Source organism: Podarcis cretensis, assembly GCF_951804945.1.
Source record: "Podarcis cretensis genome assembly, chromosome: 2".
Taxonomy (NCBI): Eukaryota; Metazoa; Chordata; class Lepidosauria; order Squamata; family Lacertidae; genus Podarcis; species Podarcis cretensis.
In genome coordinates, this window is record NC_137171.1 from 35,123,395 (window position 1) to 35,144,924 (window position 21,530).

The window sequence follows — 21,530 nt, forward strand, 5'->3', positions numbered from 1 at the left end:
ACTGTGCCTGCTCTGCAATATAGGTGCATACATCAAAAGAGGCATTCTGTCCTATGTGCTTTTCTTAACATAGTGGTTCATACCTCTGTTAATGTATATAATCTGCTGTGAGGTAATTGGGACCATTTTTTAAAAGTCTTATCAGAAGATATTACAGTGGTACCTCGGGTTAAGTACTTAATTTGTTCCAGAGGTCCGTTCTTAACCTGAAACTGTTCTTAACCTGAAGCACCACTTTAGCTAATGGGGCCTCCTGCTGCCGCTGTGCTGCCGGAGCACAATTTCTGTTCTCATCCTGAAGCAAAGTTCTTAACCCGAGGTAATATTTCTGGGTTAGCAGAGTCTGTAACCTGAAGCGTATGTAACCCAAGGTACCACTGTAGTTGCTTTAAGTTTAATCCATGCAATCCTACTCCCTTAAAACCTACATGTGGTTTTAAAATGACAAATACTGAAAAGATAAAACTTAAAGGGAAGTTGTTTAGGGAAGTTTTTTAATGTTTGATGTTTTATCGTGTTTTTAGTATTCTGTTGGGAGCCGCCCAGAGTGGTGGGGGAAATCCAGCCGGATGGGCGGGGTATAAATAATAAATTATTATTATTATTAAAGGGACATTTAGGAGGAGGCTTTTTGTTTTGTTTCAAGGAACAGCCTTCTGGAAGCACAACACACCCAACAGTATGCATTAACTCGGTGCAGACAAGTGCTTGCCGAATTGCCTCTATCCATTTTAAATTACTGTAATACTTCAATTAGTTTAAAATGCACCGTGACTTCTTTTTGTTGCAAAGCTGCTGTGCATCTCCATGTTGGAGGAGCCACCTTTTGCCAAGTTCATTTATAACGGAAAACAATACGACATGTGATTCTGTGACACATTGTGCATTTTGCTTTCCAAAAGCAGAGCAGTGATGAGTTTCTGGAGCTGGCTGCAGAAGCGGCTTTCCGTTTGTAATGAAATTCTTCTTGTTCTCAAACGGATCAACCGCTCTCAGAACCAGCAACGCTGCTACATTTTAAGCAGCTTACTTTGCTGGGATTGGCCTAAGTTCCTAGAAATGGTCTAACATACAACTAACTGGGTCACTGCTGAGCATGCACAATGCAGCCTGTCTTTTACCCGTTAAAGGATGGCAGATGAAAAGAGTCACATAGCCCACCTGCTTGCATCGGGTCCTTGATTTCCAGTTCTTGGTCATTTCACGTGACATTTTTTACTCCATAGATAATCTTGGATAAAGCACATAAATGGCCTATTAGGGGTGTCAGCGATTGCACCACAGGAACTTGGATTGGGCAGAAAAATAAAACTTGTGCTTCACAGACATGCACTTTGTTGTTGTTGTTGTTTTTGAAGAATTTTTACCCTGCCCTTCAGCGGGTTTCCAGGCAGCTTTCAAAGTGAACATTTCAATACAGCAAAGATGAAAGCAGACATGAAAACACCGTAATATAAAAGAGCAGCATAAAGGAAGCGGGAGTAAAAACAAAAATTCAAAGCAGCTTAAAAACAAAGCACAGATGATTGCAGGGTGGGGAGCCCATCAGCTAAGTTTGACACATAGTAAAACCCACTGGAATTAATAAACATGCCTAAGTTAATGAAATTCAATGGCTCTACTTTGCGTAAAGCTTTTGAAACTACTTTTTTGACTGGGAAAATAAAATATTTTTGCCTACTGCCTAAATGACACCAGATTAAGCTCTAGTTGGGCCTCCCTTCAGAGCCAGATTTAGGGCAGTGCGGTTGGTTCCCTCGCACTGGGCACCAAGCTAAGGGGGGTGCTATAACTATGATGCAGTGCATGCGCAGAATGAAAGGCGAAAGGTAGGGACACCAAATTTTGGTCTCACAATGCACCACTGAAATTTGAAAGACCAAAGTCCACCTTTGCTCCCTTGAAGAGAGTATTCTGCAATTGGAGTGAACCACTGAGCAGAGCAGTCTGTTTCCCGCTTCATGTGGCCGCACATGAAAGCAAATTGTTCTGGTGAAGGGCTTTGAAGGCCGAAATCAACACTTTGACTTGAGCCCTGGAACAAATGGGGGAGACAGTGCAATTGATGAAACCACAGGCATAATGTGCTTTTGAAAAGATTTTATTTGATATGTTCTTAATCCGTTTAAAATGCTTTACATACGTGTCTTCTTTCTTTTTTAAAAATTGTATCCTTTTGCTGCTTGGTTATTTGCCTCCATTGGGAGAAAGGAAAAGATAGAAATTCAATAAATAAAATGTATATAGTACCATCTCTATATTTTCTTCTTTGCCAGGGGCAGGTCTGGCTGGTTTCTTTGCCAGGGGATGTGCGGTCTAAACTAGACCATTGGAAGAAGGATGAAAATAGGGACAAGGGTAGAGAAGGGGAGGAATTGTGTGATTATTTCAAGATCCATAATGTAACTAATATTGCTCAGCCCCAAGCCTAGATAAACCATGCTGCTTATTTGTGTCCACTGATGAAAGTACTTCACGATCGTTTTCTCCCTGCTGCCTCTCCCCCAGTGAAATGATGGCTATTTATTGATTCCTTTTCCTGCAGAATTTGATGACCCATCTGCCATGGTGGTGCTAGCAGAGGAAGAGCTAGTAGTCATAGATTTGATGTCTCCAGGCTGGCCATCGGTGCAACCCCCATACCTGGCATCTCTTCACTGTTCAGCCATCACATGTTCCCACCATGTCTCCAACATCCCTCTCAAATTATGGGAAAGGATCATCAGTGCCGGGAGTAAACAGAACTCCCAGTTCTCTAATATGGTATGGCTTGCATGCATGAACGTTGGAACAGAATGAACGAGTCCCTTTCATATTAATACTGGATTTCACACTGCATCTGAAGTCCCGCTTGAGAGATAGAAGGCACAAGCAAAGGATGAGGCCATTTCAGCAATGTAATCTTGCATTCCAGCCTGAGTACTCAAAGATAATTATGGACCCCAGACCCAAATCTGTTTGCTTATCTCATTTATTGCATTTATATCCTGCTTATCCCCCCCAAGAAGATCAGATTGGCATATGTGGCTCTTCTCCCCTATTATCTTTGTAACGAACCCTGTGAGATAAGTTAGGCTGTGAGAGACTAGCCTAAGGTCACCCGGTGAGCTTTCATGACTGGGTGGGAATTTGAACCTGATTGCCCAGGTCCCAGCTCAGCATGCTAAACATTACACCACACTGGCACTCTTGTCCTGGGGCACTCTAGGAATAATGCATTTTTTAAGGTCTCTGCCTTCCTTGGGGAGCAAGGCCTTCTATGTTCACTGACTCTAGAGGTCCTGGGGTGCTCCAGTGAGATCTTGCAGGTCTTTCCAAGTTCCCATGACATCTTGCACAGGGGCATCTCAGACCTGGTGCGCGGAGAGGGCCTTGCTTCCCAAGCAAGACAGAGAGCTTAAATGCTCTTTTCGTGCTAGGAAAACGCACCACAAAAAGCTCTCTGCTTTGCTTGCTTTTAATTTGCGGGATTGCAATCAGCGGCCTTCAACAGCATATGGTTGAAATTGCTGAAGTGTTAAACATGTGTAGGATGCAATGTTAAAGGTAAAGGGACCCCTGACCATTAGGTCCAGTTGTGGCCGACTCTGGAGTTGCGGCACTCATCTCGCTTTATTGGCCAAGGGAGCCGGTGTACAGCTTCCGGGTCATGTGGCCAGCAGGACTAAGCCACTTCTGGCAAACCAGAGCAGCACACAGAAACGCCGTTTACCTTCCCGCCGGAGCGGTACCTATTTATCTACTTGCACTTTGACATGCTTCCAAACTGCTAGGTGGGCAGGAAGGATGCAATGTACTGCACAAGAAAACATGCTGAATTATATTGTTAGTTTGCCTGCGCAACTTGTCACAGAATTCAGAAATTTAATAACTTTAATTTGGGGGTGTTTGTGGCTCAGGGACTGAGGATCTGTTTTACATGCAGAAGTTCCTAGGTTCAGTCTTGGGCATCTCTTCTCCGAAACCCTGAAAGCCACTGCCAGACAGTGCAGCTAGAAGAACCAATCTTCTGACCTCTGTTTTAAGGCAGCTTCTGTGCATCCCACCCTAATCTAGATTTCTGGTTCCCTCTGTTGCAAAGGTCTCTGGCTCTGAGCTCACATCTAGATGCAGACAAGCAAATTTTACATGTTTTGTACACTGCTGAGAGATCAGAACACTTGAAGACAATATTCTGCACCCTGACAAAGTTGTAGTTGCTGTGGGTTCGGTTTCAGAAAGCCCCAATAGTTACAGTTTGCAAATATTTACAAGCTTTCTGCAGCAGCAGCTGCTTACAGAAAAAAAATGTAGGTTAATGGATTCCTCCCCATCTTATATTAAACCTTAGCATAAGGAAATTGGCTAGTAAAACCTTAAGAATGTATGCCTTAATCCAAACAAAGCTTAATCTGCATAGATTTGGTGTTCAATGCTTTCCTGCTCCCTCTGTGTCTTCATTGCTTATGTACTTCCAACTTTGCATCCATTCTGTCCCAATTTCTGTTTTCCTAGCAATGGCCAATTAATGGAGGCACCAGCAAGGCTCCAGATCCTCCTCAGAGAGACTTGCTGCTTACTGGGTAGGTATGAAAACAGACGTTTTTCCTCTGGTTACCATTCTGGAGCTTCTGAACTCACGTTTTGTTTCCACCTCTGCTTAGTCAGTCCAATACAGCATGTGAAGATCATCATTTGTGCAACAGCCGTTAAAGTGATTACCATTTTGAACTTGGGTATTTAACACTTCATTGGTAATGAACTCTTCTGAAGGCAGAAAGTTCCAAAACAATTACCGTATTTTTCGCTTTATAACACGCACCTGACCATAACACGCACATCGTTTTTAGAGGAGGAAAACAAGGGAAAAAACATTCTGAATGAAACAGTGGATGTATCATTTTTGTGCTTCATGCTGTGGCCACAGACATGTGATCTGATGGTGAATTTGGGGTGACCGAATGCAAAAATCCTGAGAATCCCTGTGGATCCATTCTTTGTAACCACGTTTTTGCACCATTGCAGCCCCAGGCAACAGTGGGTGCGTGATTTTTGGGGGGCAGGCTGTAGCCATGGACATGCTATGTGCTCTGATGGTGAATTTGGGCTGACCCAATGCAAAGATCCTGAGGATCCATGTGGATCCATGTTTTGTAACCACGTTTTTGCACCATTGCAGCCCCAGGCAACAGTGGGTGCGTGATTTTTGGGGGGCAGGCTGTAGCCATGGACATGCTATGTGATCTGATGGTGAATTTGGGGTGACCGAATGCAAAGATACTGAGGATCCATGTGGATCCATGCTTTTTAACCACATTTTTGCACCATTGCAGCCCCAGGCAACAGTGGGTGCGTGATTTTTGAGGGGCAGGCTGTAGCCATGGACATGCTATGTGATCTGATGATGAATTTGGGCTGATCCAATGCAAAGATCCTGAGGATCCATGTGGATCCATGCTTTTTAACCACATTTTAAGTGGGGAGGGAAGGAAAAACACAGAACGGACAAGGAGCACGAGAGGGGTGTGCAGAGAAGCAGCTGGCTAAGAATGCAGGAGAGGGGTATAACGGGAGGGAGGAAAGGAAGGCAAAAGTTTTCCCTCACCTACGCACCCAAGCCAGCCAGCTCTCTCGCGCGCTCTCTCTCTCTCTCTCTCTCCCTCCTGCATGTTTTCAGCAGCACGGAGCACAGAGACGACACTCTGCTTTCCCCTCTGCTTGCCTGGAGGGGAGGGGCTTTCCCTGCTCTTTGTTCCGTTTGAGCAAACACAGCAAGGAAACAGAGGTGGGTGGGCAGTAAGACCCTGAGGCAGAATGCAGGAAAGCAGCCGCTTCCTCTTTTCAGGTTTCCCTTCTCCGAGACGCGCGATTTGATTTTCGCCTGATTTTTTTTGCCTCTCCTCGCGCCATTTGGCTCCAGGGACCACACATTCGCTCAATAACATGCACAGACATTTCCCCTTCCTTTTTAGGAGAAAAAATCTGTGTGTTATAGAAGGAAAAATACGGTACCTGTTTGTGTGCGTAGATGTGTATAAAAAGTCTCACATCAAGCGGATGGGATGGAACAATCGTTTCGTTTTGCCCCTCCATATGTCTTTCTCTGTACGCTAAATAGGGCTTCGTTGTTGCTTTTCATCTGGAATTTACAATATATGTATCCTTAATACTCCTGCAAGGACGAAAGAGGTTTCCTGTCAAGATTCCTGATAAGATTCTCCCAATTAATGGTCCAGGCATCCTGCCAGCCATGCTAAAAGGATAACATTAGCATACAGGAGCTAGAATACTCAGTGTCCCTGAGAACCGAATGTACTGATGTTGTGGAGAGAGGATTGAACGTAAGAGCCCATCACCAGACTTCGTAAAACCCAGTGGGATACAAGCTAATTTCTGGAATGTCACTTGGTGTATTTCAAGCAGCAGTGATGCAGGGGGAGAATTCACGTTGATTCACCCAAACAAGCTTGGTGCCTCAAGTGCCGCAGCATAATGTTCTGTGTTACTTATTTAACACTTTGTATACCACCCCGCAAGTTAACGTGGTTTTACAGTTTTGGAATAATGGCTGAGGATGTAAGAGGCATGATACAATAGAGAACAGAGGTGCCAGGTTGCCCCGCAAATTGATGGAGGAGACAGAGTGCTCTGGAGGAGCCAGCCACTGGAACTTCGACACACAAGTCGTCGGACATTGTGTGCAGGGCCACCTCAAGATCGAGGGGGCCTGTTCCCCTTAAAACAAATACTGAGGGAGCCGAGGTGTCTTTGCCCCCCACCCCAGTTGATGCACCTGATAGGGAAATGGTAGGAGGAGGGGGGAAAGCCAGGTCAGGTGCCAGCCGTTTAAAACTGTTAAAGAATGACCAGGCCGAAAGGTCACCACAGGAGATTGCTTGAGGAGAGGGGAGGAGCCCAAATGGCAGCTGGTCCCAGCTGAGCTGATGGAGTGGTCCTTGCTGTCGACTGGCCACTGATGGGAGACAACATGGATCTAATTTGGCTGCTGCGAACGCATTTCTGTGTATGCCCATCAGATTATTCCTGTCAAGATTTATTTTAAATGCTCACTGCAATTTATGTTCCTTAAGTTGACTTCACTAAGCTGGACCTAACAAGAGCCTTTTTAGAGCGATAGCCACAAGGAACTAAAGCTCTTTCAGCCTGACAAAAATATTAATAGCTTAAGTTTGTGTGGAAACATATATGGAGAGCAGTTAACTGCCTTGGGTGGTAGTCTTCAAAAAAGTCAGGAACTTCAGGAAAGTCCAGTAGTTAGTAGTAGTTGTCGTAGTAGTAGTAATAATAAGAATAACAATAATATTTATACATACATACATACATACATACATACATACCCCACTCATATGGCTGGGTTTCCCCAGCCACTCTGGGCGGCTCCCAAACCGAATATTAAAAGCACGATAAAACATCAAAAATTAAAAACTTCTCTAAACAGGGCTGCGTTCGGGTATCTTCTAAAAGTCTAGGCTTCCCCGGTGGGCTTGGAAGCAGTGGCAGCTAAGCTTCCCCAAAAGACCCTTTGCCCACCATTGCAGACATTTCCTTGCAATGTGCAGACACAGGGGTGTGGTTCTGGGTATATAGTTTTCCTTTGTACTGGGCCGCAGTGAGGTTCTGCAGGTGTGAGTTGGCTATTCACTCCACCAGAATCCCCTTTGGTGTGCATCAGTTCTCCAGCAGTCAAGTCAGCGTAGAAAGGGGATCACGAAGAGGAAAGTTTTGTAGCCGCCTGGGCTATCTGTATTTAAACAATTAGCCCAAAAGGATTTCAGTGGCTCATGTGGCAAATGTTCAGTGTGTTCACTTACCTGGAAAGTAAGCCGTGCTGCTGGTGTAATCTGCTTGCCCCCTTCATTTCCCCCCCCCCCCCAATCAGGCATGAGGATGGCACAGTGCGATTCTGGAACGCGTCCGGCGTTTGTCTGAACCTCCTGTATAAGCTGAGCACGGTGAGGGTGTTCCTCACGGATGCTGATCCCAATGACAATCTGAACCAGATGGGGGAGGACGAATGGCCTCCGCTGCGCAAGGTGAGGAGTCCGTGGCCCAGCTTAAACCTTCCGAAGCCAAGGCCTGCTGAACTGAGCAGCAGAGAAGCTGCCCCGCAGAAAACCTTGCTTTGTGTTGATATGGTATTTTCTTTCTTGCCTGTCTGCCCTGCTAGGTTGGCTCCTTTGACCCTTACAGCGATGACCCCAGACTTGGGATCCAGAAGATCTTCTTGTGCAAATACAGTAGCTACTTGGCCGTGGCAGGAACAGCAGGGCAGGTACTGAAATGCACTTGGATAGGTTTTTGGGCACACTGCATCCAATAGCACAGACCTTACTTTATCTTTTGCCCCCATCAATTGGGAAATGCCAATCCTAGTGATCTGCAGAGTGTAGGAAGCATTCTGCACATGTTCAGATACCGTCATGTGCAAATTTCTCCACGTGTATTTTGTACCATCTTCACCTTTGTAACTGCCAGCTGTGCAGCCGATCACTAGTTAAGCTGTTATTCTGGCTTGTTCATCTTAGGGTTTTCAATTTGAATTTGTTCGCTCTCTAAATCATTGTGTTTCTTGGCCAGCTGGATCCTGGTAGTAGTATATATAGTAGGAATGTGTGTATATATGTCTGTATATGCGGCAATGTCTGTAGGGAAGATTAAGTCGCTGCGTTGATACTAGGCGAACCATTCCACTAGTCAGTGGACTGTGTTGACAATGCAAACTTTCTGGGCTAGTTTCCAGCTTGCAACTTAATTTTTTTCTATCTCTGCTCTTTAATTCCCTGTCAGAGAGCACCAAGGAGAATCCTTAGTTTTGAATTACTGATTTGGGATAGAGTGGCCCTTTCCATGGAAGACATTTTGACAATTCCTGCCTCAACACCACTGGCCTATTGAAAGCCTTTGTTGCTGTTTAGACTGTGGAAGGCGAGGGCATAGACAGGGTTCACAGATGCTCTGCCCCATATAATTGGATAAAGAAGTTCATCTATGTCAACGGGGGGGGGGGGTATGGGGACAAATATGCATGTCTTCTCCTGTGAAATGCAAAGCTTTTCAAAGAGCCTTAATTCAGGTTAGAAGATAGTTACAACTTGCTCTTGGGCTCTCAGCTGTGACGCACCCACTCCTCTTCTTTTTGGCTTTCTTAACTTTGAACTGTATCAGATCACCTTCAATGTTGCATTTTTAAATTGCTGCAACCTGTTCAGGAACCTTAAGGTCAGGGCAGGTAATAAATCAAAATAAATAATAATATACACCGGCTCCTGGCATCCGAAACACACTCTTCATAGTAGATTCCCACTGCACTTGTAGGAGTCATGCAGCTCTTTCAAAAAACCAAAACAACACGCCTGCTTGAGTCATGTGGGCATTGGCCGCAAATGTCAGTTTACATTGGATTGCCAAACGAGCTGCTTTGCCTCAGGGCTAGCAACTTGCCCAACCCACCTGTGATGAGAAAGGAGCAGCATGTAGTTTTCTGAATTATGACTCTTCTACTGCTCTTTAAAGACTTCAGATGGGTGAGTGCAAATCATCATGAACCAAATGGGTAACTCAGTCTGTTGTGCATGTAACTGCCAGGCCTCTCAAGCAAAATGTCCTGCCAAAGCTATGGGCAGAGAATCTTGTCCACATTAGGTCAGAAATAAATGAAAGCAGTGGATAGATTTAGCATTGCTGCAGGGCAGAAAAATAAAGATTATTTTTGCCAAATAGTTTAGTGATAAGATATTCATGAACGGTGGTTGTTGCTGTTGTTTTTTTAAATGGTGTTGTCCTTACATTCCACTGTATTTGGGTTTTGCTGCTTCTTTTGATTATATGTTCTGCCTATCACTTTCAAAAGCTGCCTTGAAAGTATCTGAAAAGGTGGGGTAGAAATAAATTGAAATAAGACTGCTAATGCTTCTTAGATTCACAGTGTGCTACAAGTGCCACTTGGTAAATGACTGCCTCTGTTGCATAATTACATAAGCCTACAACCTCTTTTCTTTTGTTTTACTTCAAAGTTCATTACGCTGTAGGAGGGTGTTAATACACTTAATCAAAAAATGAATTGGGTTAGCTCGAACTCCCCTGCTGCTGACGTGATGTTGAAAAACCAGCGAGGAAGGATATAGGTGAAATGCAAAAGTATATGAAAACAGTAGCTGGTGGCGCTTGGACATACAACACCACTTCAGCGGTGACAGTGAAATCTGCCATCAGAAGACTGAAGGAGTTAAAAGACCAGTAGAAGCATATTTTTGTTCCACTGTTGCTCTTCCTCTACAGTTCATGTCCTTATTGTCAATTAAAGGTGGTTGTGAACATTGGGGGAAAAAAAAAAAGTATTCCTCAATGCTTTCGAGGGTGAAGGCCCAGAGGAGGAAATGCATTTGTCCTGGCCTTCGTTCTTGCACAGACTCTGTGGATTTTGCAATGCTAAGGTTTCAAAACACACTTCCAAATGACCTTCTCCCTTTTCCCTACCCTGCCCCATCCAGGTACTTGTAATGGAGCTAAATGACGAAGAAGCAGAGCAGGTGGTTGACCATTCAGAGGCGGACCTCCTCCAGGATCAGGAAGGCTATAGGTGGAAAGGTCATGAGCGGCTCAAAACTAAAGATGGGCCTGTTCGGTTTGAGCCAGGCTTCCAGCCCTTTGTCTTGGTCCAGTGTCAGCCGCCAGCTGTGGTCACTTCGCTGGCCCTTCACTCGGAATGGAAACTCGTAGCCTTTGGCACAAGCCACGGTTTTGGGCTCTTTGATCATCAGCAGAAGCGGCTGGTCTTTGTCAAGTAAGGGGGTTACTTCCTGATTGAGATAGATAGATAGATAGATAGATAGATAGATGATAGATAGATAGAGGTAGATAATGTTTAAATTGTATTCCTGACACAGTGTAGGGTTGGAAGCCGCCCAGAGTGTCTGGGGAAGCCCAGCCAGATGGGCGGGGTATAAATAATAAATTATTATTATTATTATTATTATTATAAAGGGTTTAGGTGAAAGTCTTGCATTGAACGTCCAGCCATTTTCAAAAGCCATGTGCTTAAACAGGGTTTTCCTGCCAGACTGGTGAGGCGTAGTACTAAGGGTTCAATCAGTGAACTGGAAGTCCTGGATAAAAAGTTCGGGCAGGAAATTACTTAGGCAAAGCATTTTCCTCCCAGCCTTAGGCTTAGATCTGCAATAGCTTCTCCTGATTGTTTAAGCGGGTTCTCACAGTGGCCCTCCAGATGCCATGGGAAGCTTGCAAGCAGGGCTGAACACAGCAACGCTCTCCCCGCCTGCAGTTTCCTGAAAAGTGGCATTCAAAAGCACACTGCCTCCGACAGTGGAGGCAGAGCAGAGCTGTCATGGCTAGTAGCCACTGATGGCCTTATCCCTCTCCTTGAATTTATCTAATCCTCTTTTAAAGCCATCCAAGTTGGTGGCCCTCATGGCCTCTTGCCAGAGCAAGTCGCATAGTTTTAAGTACGCACTGTGTTAAGAAGTTGTTTTGTCTGTCCTGGATCTTCCGGCGTTCAGCTTCTCTGGATGTCCTTGAGTTCTAGTGTTATAGGAGAGAGGGAGGAAAAACTTCCTCATCCACTTTTTCTATGCGGACACCATGCGTCATGTTGTACGATTCTGTCATATTGGCTCTTTCTTGACTTTTCTCTCAAGTTACAAAGCCGCACTTGTGTGAGGGTGGGTAGGCAGCAGGTACCCCCAACATATTCAGGAATTGGGGAGTTGGAGAGAACTCTGCCTTCCTCCTAGCCCCCACAAAATGCTGAGATCCATCCCTGGCAGCCAAAGATTACTCCAAAGCAGGAAGCTGTTTCCTGACCACAGCTTAGTCAACACTATTAGGCTCAGGCAGGCGTGCTCTCTTGAAGTCCAAAGGTCTTCTCTTCTCCCTTTTGTTGCCTTGGGGACAAAGGGAGGCTGAGCCCTCCCTTCCTCCTGATCATTATGGGGAGAAGGTTTTCCCCACAAATGTTACAGGGCGGAGTACACTTCCGCGAAATTAATACTGGTGTGTCCTACAGAGTGATAAAGATCATCAAAGTAATGCATTTAAAGCCCTAAATAGTATAATCCTTGTGGAATGTAAGGGCAAGGCAGTGTGAAATCTTACATGTAGAAAAGGAAAACAAAAACACACCATCAGGTTTACTTTGAATCCTCAGGGCTGTTGAGAAATACTGAAATGGATTTTACTGATGGAATACCTTTAGAGCCTTCTAGGAAAACTTTAGTAATTGCCAACATTCCACAAAAGCAAATACTGTGAACAATATAAGGTGTGCAGTTTAGAATAGTTCTGGTTTTCTGAATGCTCTCTTGCCTGGTTTGAGAACTGCAGGCAAAAAGCAACAGCATTGTCCCATGTTGCTTTACATCTGGGGTGGCCACCTCAGATGATGTTGAGCTCCCAAGTCCCATCAGCCATAGCCTGTGGGCAGGGATTATGAGACCTGCAGTCCAACAAGCATTTGCAGGACTAGAGTTTCTTATCACTGATGCAAAGCAATTAAAGTCCTTGCCAATGCCTATGCGCGGTATTTCAGACCTCTGCGCTGCAAAATGTGGTAACTCTCTTAATGGGCTTCCAATGTGTGGCTGCAATTTGACCAAAAAACAGTTTGGTTTAAAAAAGGAAACTGAACCAGCCCTGTTGGTTTCCTCCTAGGTGTACCCTGCATCCCAGTGACCAACTGGCCTTGGAAGGCCCTCTTTCCAGAGTGAAGTCCTTAAAGAAGTCCCTCCGCCAGTCCTTCCGACGAATGCGAAGGAGCAGGGTGTCTAACAGAAAGCGACGAACTACAGAGGTGAGGGGCTGTGCTGTCTCGGCTTCACGTACAGTGGTACCTCGGGTTACAGACGCTTGAGGTTATAGATGCTTGAGGTTACAGTCTCTGCTAACCCAAAAATAGTACCTCGGGTTAAGAACTTTGCTTCAGGATGAGAATAGAAATTGTGTGGTGGCAGCAGGAGGCCCCTTTAGCTAAAGTGGTACCTCAGGTTAAGAACAGTTTCAGGTTAAGAACGGACCTCCAGAACGAATTAAGTTCTTAATCTGAGGTACCACTGTATTCAGCAAAGCCTTGCTCTGGTGCCACGCATGACTTTAAAAAAAGCCCCCTTGTACAGTATTGCATCTCAGCCTTGCCACTCATGGCGTTGATATGTCATGTGAGGAGGAGATTCGGGCAGCTATAGGCTGATCCTTTTGGAGCAGAATTGTGCTTGTTTCCTGGAGTAAGGCGAACTTAGTCTTCTGCCATCATAAAGAGGTGCAAAAGGATTCATTACATGGCCTTAAAGCATTCTCTTTTTTTAAAATAGTTTCTCTTCTTCAAAGCAAGCATCTCTATAAGAAATGGCTTTTTTTTGGAACTGGCTTGACTTCTTTTTAATAAAACCACCTGACGCCAGCTAACATGCATATTACCATATAACACACCCCCATGTATAAGACGCCCTCTATTTTTTGGGGACTCCAAATTGAGAAAATGGGGGGAGATTGTATCCGTGTATAAGACGACTCACAATTTTGAACATCATTTTTTAATTTAAAAAACCCCCTAGTCTTATACACAGAAAAGTATGGTGTGTGTGTGTGTGTGTTTAAAGATGCCACTTTATCATTATAATCTCATTATCTGCCCACTTGAGAGATGCTAAATTGATTTGGGCCTTTAGTGTGGTGGTCTCTACACTTTGGAATGGTCTCCCTTACGTCTGTTGTCTTTTTGACACCTATTGCAGACCTCCTTCTTCTGGCCTTTAAAGCACAGATCTTTATCTCAGTCTGTGCCTATATTGGAACTATTTTAACTGCTGTTTGCATTGTTGGAATTGTTTCCATTTTCTGTATGGAATGGTTTTTATCTGTTTTATGGCTGTAACTGTTTTATTTGCTTTTATAAATGTATATTTTTTCTGTTGCAAACTGCCCCAGGCCCTTACGGTAAAGGGCAGGTAAGAAATCTAATAAAACAAATGAAAAGGGGTTGTTTGCTTAGTTCTCGTTTTTGTTTTGCGGGCAGGTACAAGAGGGAATTTCCAGGCATGAGCATGATGCATTGCAGGAGATAGAGCTAGCTCCTGTCCAGCGGAAGATTGAAGCGCGGTCAGCAGAGGACTCTTTCACTGGCTTCGTTCGCACCTTGTATTTTGCCGACACCTTCTTAAGAGACAGTGAGTAAGACCAGCTTCGATGTGCTTGAACAATATATTACACCCACAAAGTAATGTACATGGGTAGATAAAACCAGCAAGGTCCAGCATGGGGGTATAAGGAATGGTCTTGCTTGCTTTCCCTTGGTGATATGTGAAAATTTGGCTTATGGGCTTTGTTATCTCTGGTCCAGGTTCCCGGCACTGCCCCTCCTTATGGGCAGGCACCAATGGGGGTACGGTCTATGCCTTCTGTCTGCGTGTTCCTCCAGCCGAAAGAAGAATGGATGAGCCTGTCCGAGCAGAGCAGGGTGAGTGAAAAGATCAGATGACTTTCGATTTAGGTGAAATTGCTGCCCCCCAGATTTAGGATTGAAGGTACCTTTGTAAAATGCCCTGGTGATGAAACCACAGAGACTCTGGATGTTTCTAGACTCCAACTCCCATCATCCTCTGCCTGTTGGCCATGCTGGACCAGGGCTGATGGGAGTTGGAGTCCAACAACATCCAGAAGGTTACACGCTTCCCACCACCTGACTCTTGAGAAGCCTTAGTGCTGAATGTGGAGTAGGGTGTCGGAATCTGTGTGTGCATTCTGGAAGAGCAAAACAAGACACATTTCACTGCAGGACTGTACCAGCCCCCAGGTATGTGCTCTGATTCTTTTAGGAGCAGCATTTTTTGGTAAATAATGTGGTATTCTGAAGGAAACAGTCTTGTACATAAAACACCTACCTAGAAATGTTGTGAGCTTGGGCAACAGTTGTGACTTCATTTTAGCCTCTGTACTTTTTTGGAAAAGTCCTTAACACACCATAAAACAAGCCCAAGAGCTGTTTGTAAACGTTTCTCTCTGGTCACAAAAATCTGGAAAAATTTTCTCTGAGATAGGATAGGTGTTTAAAAGTCAGGAGGGTCATCCAGCCAGACATATGAAATGGAATTCATTTCTGTAACCGTATCTATAGGACGGTTATGTGTATTTTCCTTACAGATCTAAGGAAGGTGACTTGGCAGCTTCTCCTCTGGCATCATGCGCCATTAATCACAGTTCAACCTCCAGTACAGGAGTAGGCAAAGTCCAGAGCTGCTTTGTCTTTGATAGAAACCCACCAAGCAGAGCAAAGTGTAAAAGACATGGAGGATTAAAACACAAAACAAAATAGGGCATCTTTGAGCACATTCTCAGCCTAGAAACTTGTTTTTAGTGCTGGAACTGAACTGAGCTCTCAGTGGCGTCACAAAAAATGTCTCCTGGTTCAGTTTTCTGCATTTTGCAGTCTTATTTAGCTGGAAATAGTTGTTTTGTCTTTGGGGTGAAGCAACTGGAAGCCAGGAACTCTTGTTTATCACCGCTAATCATCCAGAGATCTACCACTAGACCCTGACCTTCATTCTGTCCCGTCCCCTAAATACCTATACTTGCCTTCGTACAGTGTAAAAAGTGGCTTTTTGACTGCACCCAAAGAAATAATTATGCAGTTTCTATGCGACATCACGGCTTAAATACTTCAGCTCTCCTCTAAACTCAATCACTTTTTAATGCTTATGTGTGTACAGTGGTACCTCTGGTGAAGAATTTAATTTGTTCTGGAGGTCCGTTCTTAACCTGAAACTGTTCTTAACCTGAAGCACCACTTTAGCTAATGGGGCCTCCCGCTGTCACCGCCGCCGCGCAATTTCTGTTCTCATCCTGAAGCAAAGTTCTTAACCTGAGGTACTATTTCTGGGTTAGTGGAGTCTGTAACCTGAAGCGTCTGTAACCCGAGGTACCACTGTATTGTATTTGTATCCAACCATTCTTCCAAGGAGCTTTGAGTACCATATGTAGTTCATTATTGCCACAACCACCCTGTGTGGTAGGTTAAGCTGAGAGATAGTGACAGGCCTCAAGTCAGCCGACGAGCTTCATGGCAGAGTAGGAATTTAAACCTGGGTCTCCCCACTCCTAATCTGAATCTCTAACCACAACTGATTGTGTCCAGTGCTGACGTGCAACACTGGGTTCAGTCCGATATTTCCTCTCTGCTGCCCTTCGTATGTCCAACATGTAGCTGGGTTCTGCGAGAAGAAAGTGTGCCTTGTCGGAACAGTTTGCTTCTCTCTGGACCAAACCTCCTGCCTCATTTGGCGTGTGCTTTCTGCTGTCTCTCCAGCCAAAGAGATCCAGCTCATGCACAGAGCTCCTGTTATCGGGATTGTTGTCCTGGATGGCCAGAGCACTCCCCTTCCAGAGCCGCTGGAAGTGGCCCATGACCTTTCCAAGAGCCCCAACATGCAAGGGAGCCACCAGCTTCTCGTGGTGTCAGAAGAACAGCTTAAGGTAACACAATAGAGTGCTTGTGTATATGCATTCTCTTTGCCTATTGGAATAGAGCAGCCAGAGAAATTACAGTATGAGAATTCATTTCCTCTTGCAGATCCTTCCTGGAATTTGCTTGTTTTGAGGTTGTCACCTTTGCTGAAGGGCAGAGATTGGGGAGATGGAAAAGCATGCTATATGCTTGGAAGTTTGCAAAGATTCCAACCTTCCCTGCCACCTGAGCAGATCATAGAGTAATGTGCATTACTAACCCTATGTCTGATACACTTTCCCCACTCCTGAATTTGATATTCTGCCCATAGATGCTTCTCTAGAAAGGGGCAGAGTTGGGCTAAGGAAAAATGACTCTGTTCAGGGATGTTGACTTCAAACCGGCTCTCTGCTTATTTTTATGTATCTGAGGATAGATGTTTGCAAGCCCTGATAATCAGACTTGATATGACCTGGTCATGTGAGAGATGCTTGCAAATCCCTTATGTACAGCAGTGAGTGGCAGCAAAGTTTAGCTACTCCTTCCCTTGCCGCTGTCAGAAATCCAGGCTTTTTTGCTGCTGAAGACGGGAGAGAGACTACACAGCTTCGTTTTGGCAGCTAGACTTAAAGCATGCTGCTTTGCTGCCACACACCAGCAGGAAACTCATTACGCATTGACCGGAGATTGGATGGCTCTTGCATGAATGAAGGATTTATTACGCAGCTTGTTTACGTTGGCAGGTTTTCACGTTGCCCAAAGTCAGCTCCAAACTGAAACTTAAATTGACGGCCCTGGAAGGCTGCCGCGTACGGAAGGTGACAGTGACCAACTTTGCCAGCTGTAAGAGTGAGCACAGTGAGAATGACCTGGCTGTTCTGACGAACCTGGGAGACATCCAGATTATTTCCCTGCCTGCACTCAAGATACAAGTGCGCTACCCCTGTATCCGCAAGGAGGATGTGAGTGGCATTGCCTCCTGTGTCTTCACCAGATATGGGCAAGGTAACAACATGGTCATCCACAGGTTACCAAGCTCCATTGTGTTAGGTCTTGGAAGCCTTTCTGCCTCTTGTACAAAATAGATAAATGTGGGGTGGGGGAGAGAAGGGGGAGTTATTTTGTCCCTCTATCCACAATACTGTGAAAGCAAGAAAGAAAAATATTAGTTGGGATAGTAGTATCTGCTTTGAAGGTGACCCGGAAACTACAATTAATCCAGAATGTGGCAGCTAAACTGGTGGCTGGGAGCAGCCGCCGAGACCACATAGCGCCGATCTTGAAAGACCTACATTGGCTCCCAGTATGTTTCCGAGCACAATTCAAAGTGTTAGTGCTGATCTTTAAAGCCCTAAACGGCCTCGGTCCAGTATATCTGAAGGAGCGTCTCCACACCCATCGTTCTACCCGGACACTGAGGTCCAGCACCGAGGGCCTTCTGGAGGTTCCCTCACTGCGAGAAGCCAAGTTAGAGGGAACCAGGCAGAGGGCTTTCTTAGTAGTGGCACCCACCCTGTGGAACGCTCTCCCACCAGATGTCAAAGAGAACAACAACTACCAGACTTTTAGAAGACATCTGAAGGCAGCCCTGTTTAGGGAAGCTTTAATGTTTGATGGATTACTGTATTTTAATATTTTGTTGGAAGCCACCCAGAGTGGCTGGGGAAGCCCAGCCAGATGGGCGGGGTGTATATAATAAATTCTTATTACTACTACTACTACTACAGTGGTGCCCCGCAAGACGAATGCCTCGCAAGACGGAAAACCCGCTAGACGAAAGGGTTTTCTGTTTTGGAGGTGCTTCACAAAACGAATTTCCTATGGGCTTGCTTCGCAAGACTAAAATGTCTTGCGAATTCCTGCGGGGGTTTTTTCCTCCCCCCCCCTTTTTCTAAGCCGCTGAGCCGCTTAACAGCTGATCCGCTAAGCCGCTTATCAGCTGATCCGCTAAGCCGCTAATAGCGCTAATCCGCTAATGGGCTTGCTTCGCAAGACGAAAAAACCGCAAGACGAAGAGACTCGCGGAACGGATTCTTTTCGTATTGCGAGGCACCACTGTACTACTACTACTATTTTATTAATAATAATAATTAAAATTTTATACCACCCTTCATCCGAAGATCCCAGGATCGTTCACAACATAAAAATACAAAATGAGAATACAAAATACATAATAAAACCTAAACAAGCCAGTAACCCCCCTCTCACAAATACATTTAAAAAGCCATAGAATGTTAATCAGCCGAATGTCTGGTTGAAGAGAAACATTTTTGCTTGGTGCCTGAAGATATGTAATGAAGATGCCAGGAAAGCCTCCCGAGGAGAGAGAATTCCACAAACACGGAGCCACTGCAGAAAAGGCCCATTCCCATGTTGCCACCCTCTAGACCTCACGTTGAGGAAGCACATGCAGAAAGGCCTGAGATTATGAACGCAGGGTCTGGTTCGGTTCATATACAAAGAGGCGGTCCTTGAAGTACTGCAGTCCTGAGCTGTTTAAGGCTTTGTAGGTCAAATCCAGCACTTTGAATTGGTCCTGGAAACTAACTGGCAGCCACTGCAGTCAGGCCAAGATTAGTGTTATATGCTCAAACCATCTTGCCCCAGTGAGCAACCTGACCCCCAGCTGAAACTTCTGAACCATCTTCAGAGGCAGCCCTATGTATAATGCATTGCAGTAATCTAACCTAGAGCATATTAAGTTAAAAAATGGTTTACACAGGGGTCTGGAAAGAGTGCGCTTGAGAGAACATTGCATGAGAATCAGACAAACATACAGTATTTGGATCTTTCCATGCATAGGACTCCCAGAGATCTAGCTGAGAAATATTAAATAGTAACATGGGATCTCTTTAAAAAAATCTGTCACAAGCACCAAGCATGACTTTGGAAAGTGCTCATGCAGCTGAGCCTTTGTATGTTTACTCTGAAGTTAATTCCAGGTCCGCCCGCCGCCCCCCCCCAAATTGCCCTTGCTTCAAAATAAGTGTATGTGGGTTTGCAGCCTTAAGCTTAGGCTTCTGAGTGAGTAAGATTTGTAAAAATGTATTTTGGGAAACTCTTGTGGGACGCTTTCTGCATCTGTGCATGCACAACTTGCCATTTCTCCATCTTTCTCCTCTGCAGGGTTCTATCTCATCTCCCCGTCAGAGTTTGAGAGGTTTTCACTTTCCCCAAAGTGGCTGGTTGAATCACGATGCTTAGTAAAAGTACCTGAAAACACAGGCAACAGCCATGTGCACAGCACACCTGGTGTGGAGAAGGCATCAAGGATATCCAAGTATGAATGATTGTGGCATTTGTATTGTGTGGATGATAGAAAGGGTGCAACATTCTACTTTGTATTGCTGGTTTTGTGTGTTGAATATAACATGCGTAGCCATGGGAACTGCAACAAAGGAGGCCCATGGGGTTAGGGTTGCTGTCCTGCCACCATATGCACCTCCATGATCTGACAATGCCTCTGCTCATCCCCTAATGCAGGCATAGGCAAACTTGGCCCTCCAGATGTTTAGGGACTACAACTCCCATCATCCCTAGCTAACAGGACCAGTAGTCGGGAATGATGGGAATTGTAGTCCCAAAACATCTGGAGGGGCGGGCTTCGGGGTGCCTGTTTTAAATGAGTTTGCCTATGCCTGCCCTAATGCCATCCCAATGTACTGACAAGGCTTTGCTTATCTGCCACCCACTATTCATTGTTCTTATTGAAAAAAGAAGTGGTTTTAAAAATGCTGAAGTTGCATATTGCCATATGTTCTGGTGCTGAGATTCTACCACCTGTGGATTGACTCTCCACAAAACAAAGCCTTCTGAGCTGGGTACAACATACAGTCCCCAGGCTGTGTAATCATTTTGTGCGTGTACTAGGTGGGATGGTTAAAGGGTAGCAGCAAAATATGTCAGAACTGGTACACGTCAATTCTAGCTAACTACCTAACCATCTCCTAGTTGCCATAAGCGGATACGCCTCTGCCTAGACCACTGATGGGGGTTCACATGGGGGAATATATATCTCCCTATCGGTCTATCCCTAGATGTAGAAAATCAATCAGTCGTTTTATTTGTATGACACGTTTCCAAAGCTAAAGCCATGCTGAAGGCAGAATACAACATGTACAAAATTTACAAACATAACAAAAGTAGTCTTAAAGAAAAAATCAAAACATAGAGAAGGGTTCTTCTTGTTTTGCTTACTCTTCTTCTTGATACGTTAGTTTTCAATATGCTGGGGAATTTTATAAGGATGAGCAGTCATGTGAACTCCCACACAAATTTTGAACTGACTTAAAAGCTGAAGGTTTTTTAAGAGGCAGCATGTACCTGTCAAAGTAGCGCAGTGTAAACCAAGGGTGCATGACTTTCTGTGTACCTATGATAATTGCATCTGACTTGCAATGTCTAGGGGGTTGGAATTGGTTTATGATCTTGTCTAATTGACTCTTCTTTCTATCTTCTGCAGTAGCAAGGAATCGGGATGGAGTGCCAGTGATCCGGGGGCAGATGGTAAGAAAAATGTGAATGTACGGAGAGAAATTGCTGGTCCAGTGCTGCCTGCTTAGTAATGTAACATAACATCCAGTTTGGATTACTCCAGTAGTGCAGTACAGGAAACGGCCCATGAAGGCAGGTCAGAAACTCAGATTGGCTTAGGATCTAGCTCAAAGGCTGTTGGCTTGTTTCAATAGGAGGGATAATGTCTTAAGAGCTTCATGGAATACCAGTTTGTTTCTGGACACAATACAAAGTGCTGGTTGTGACTTGTAAAGCCCTCAGCCTAGGACTTGGGGTACTTATGTCCCATGTCAACCTACAAAGTTAAGATCTTCAATTGGAGGCCCAGTCTTCTGAGAGTTTCTGCTTGTTTCCTTTTCAAGGGAACTTTAAAATGGGAGAAGCCATTCTGTGTCACAGGAGCATAGGTTGGTGGAAGTATATTTGGTACAGCTGCTTGTATGTTGGCTTCAAATTCTAAAATAGGCTCTTAAAGACCAGATCATGAACATCACTCAGAGGAGTCATAGATTGTCAGAATCGGGTTAACTTGCCCTTTTAAGAACTTCAAAGGGTGGATATGCCA

At 44.8% G+C, this 21,530-nt stretch overlaps 1 protein-coding gene across 4 annotated transcripts in view; it reads left to right on the plus strand.

The window, feature by feature from the left end:
* LLGL2 (LLGL scribble cell polarity complex component 2) overlaps positions 1-21,530 on the plus strand; it is a 68,909-nt gene that overhangs the window by 41,921 nt on the left and 5,458 nt on the right. For 3 of the 4 annotated variants that reach the window (XM_079965935.1, XM_079965934.1, XM_079965937.1), the window contains exons 11-22: positions 2,546-2,763; positions 4,495-4,562; positions 7,880-8,033; positions 8,168-8,272; positions 10,491-10,783; positions 12,667-12,805; positions 14,027-14,177; positions 14,351-14,467; positions 16,313-16,479; positions 17,194-17,455; positions 19,577-19,730; positions 20,913-20,956. In XM_079965935.1, the coding sequence (XP_079822061.1) occupies positions 2,546-2,763; positions 4,495-4,562; positions 7,880-8,033; positions 8,168-8,272; positions 10,491-10,783; positions 12,667-12,805; positions 14,027-14,177; positions 14,351-14,467; positions 16,313-16,479; positions 17,194-17,455; positions 19,577-19,730; positions 20,913-20,956 (1,872 nt within the window). The remainder of the gene's footprint in view (positions 1-2,545; positions 2,764-4,494; positions 4,563-7,879; positions 8,034-8,167; positions 8,273-10,490; positions 10,784-12,666; positions 12,806-14,026; positions 14,178-14,350; positions 14,468-16,312; positions 16,480-17,193; positions 17,456-19,576; positions 19,731-20,912; positions 20,957-21,530) is intronic. The other variant, XM_079965936.1, reaches the window with a different exon arrangement.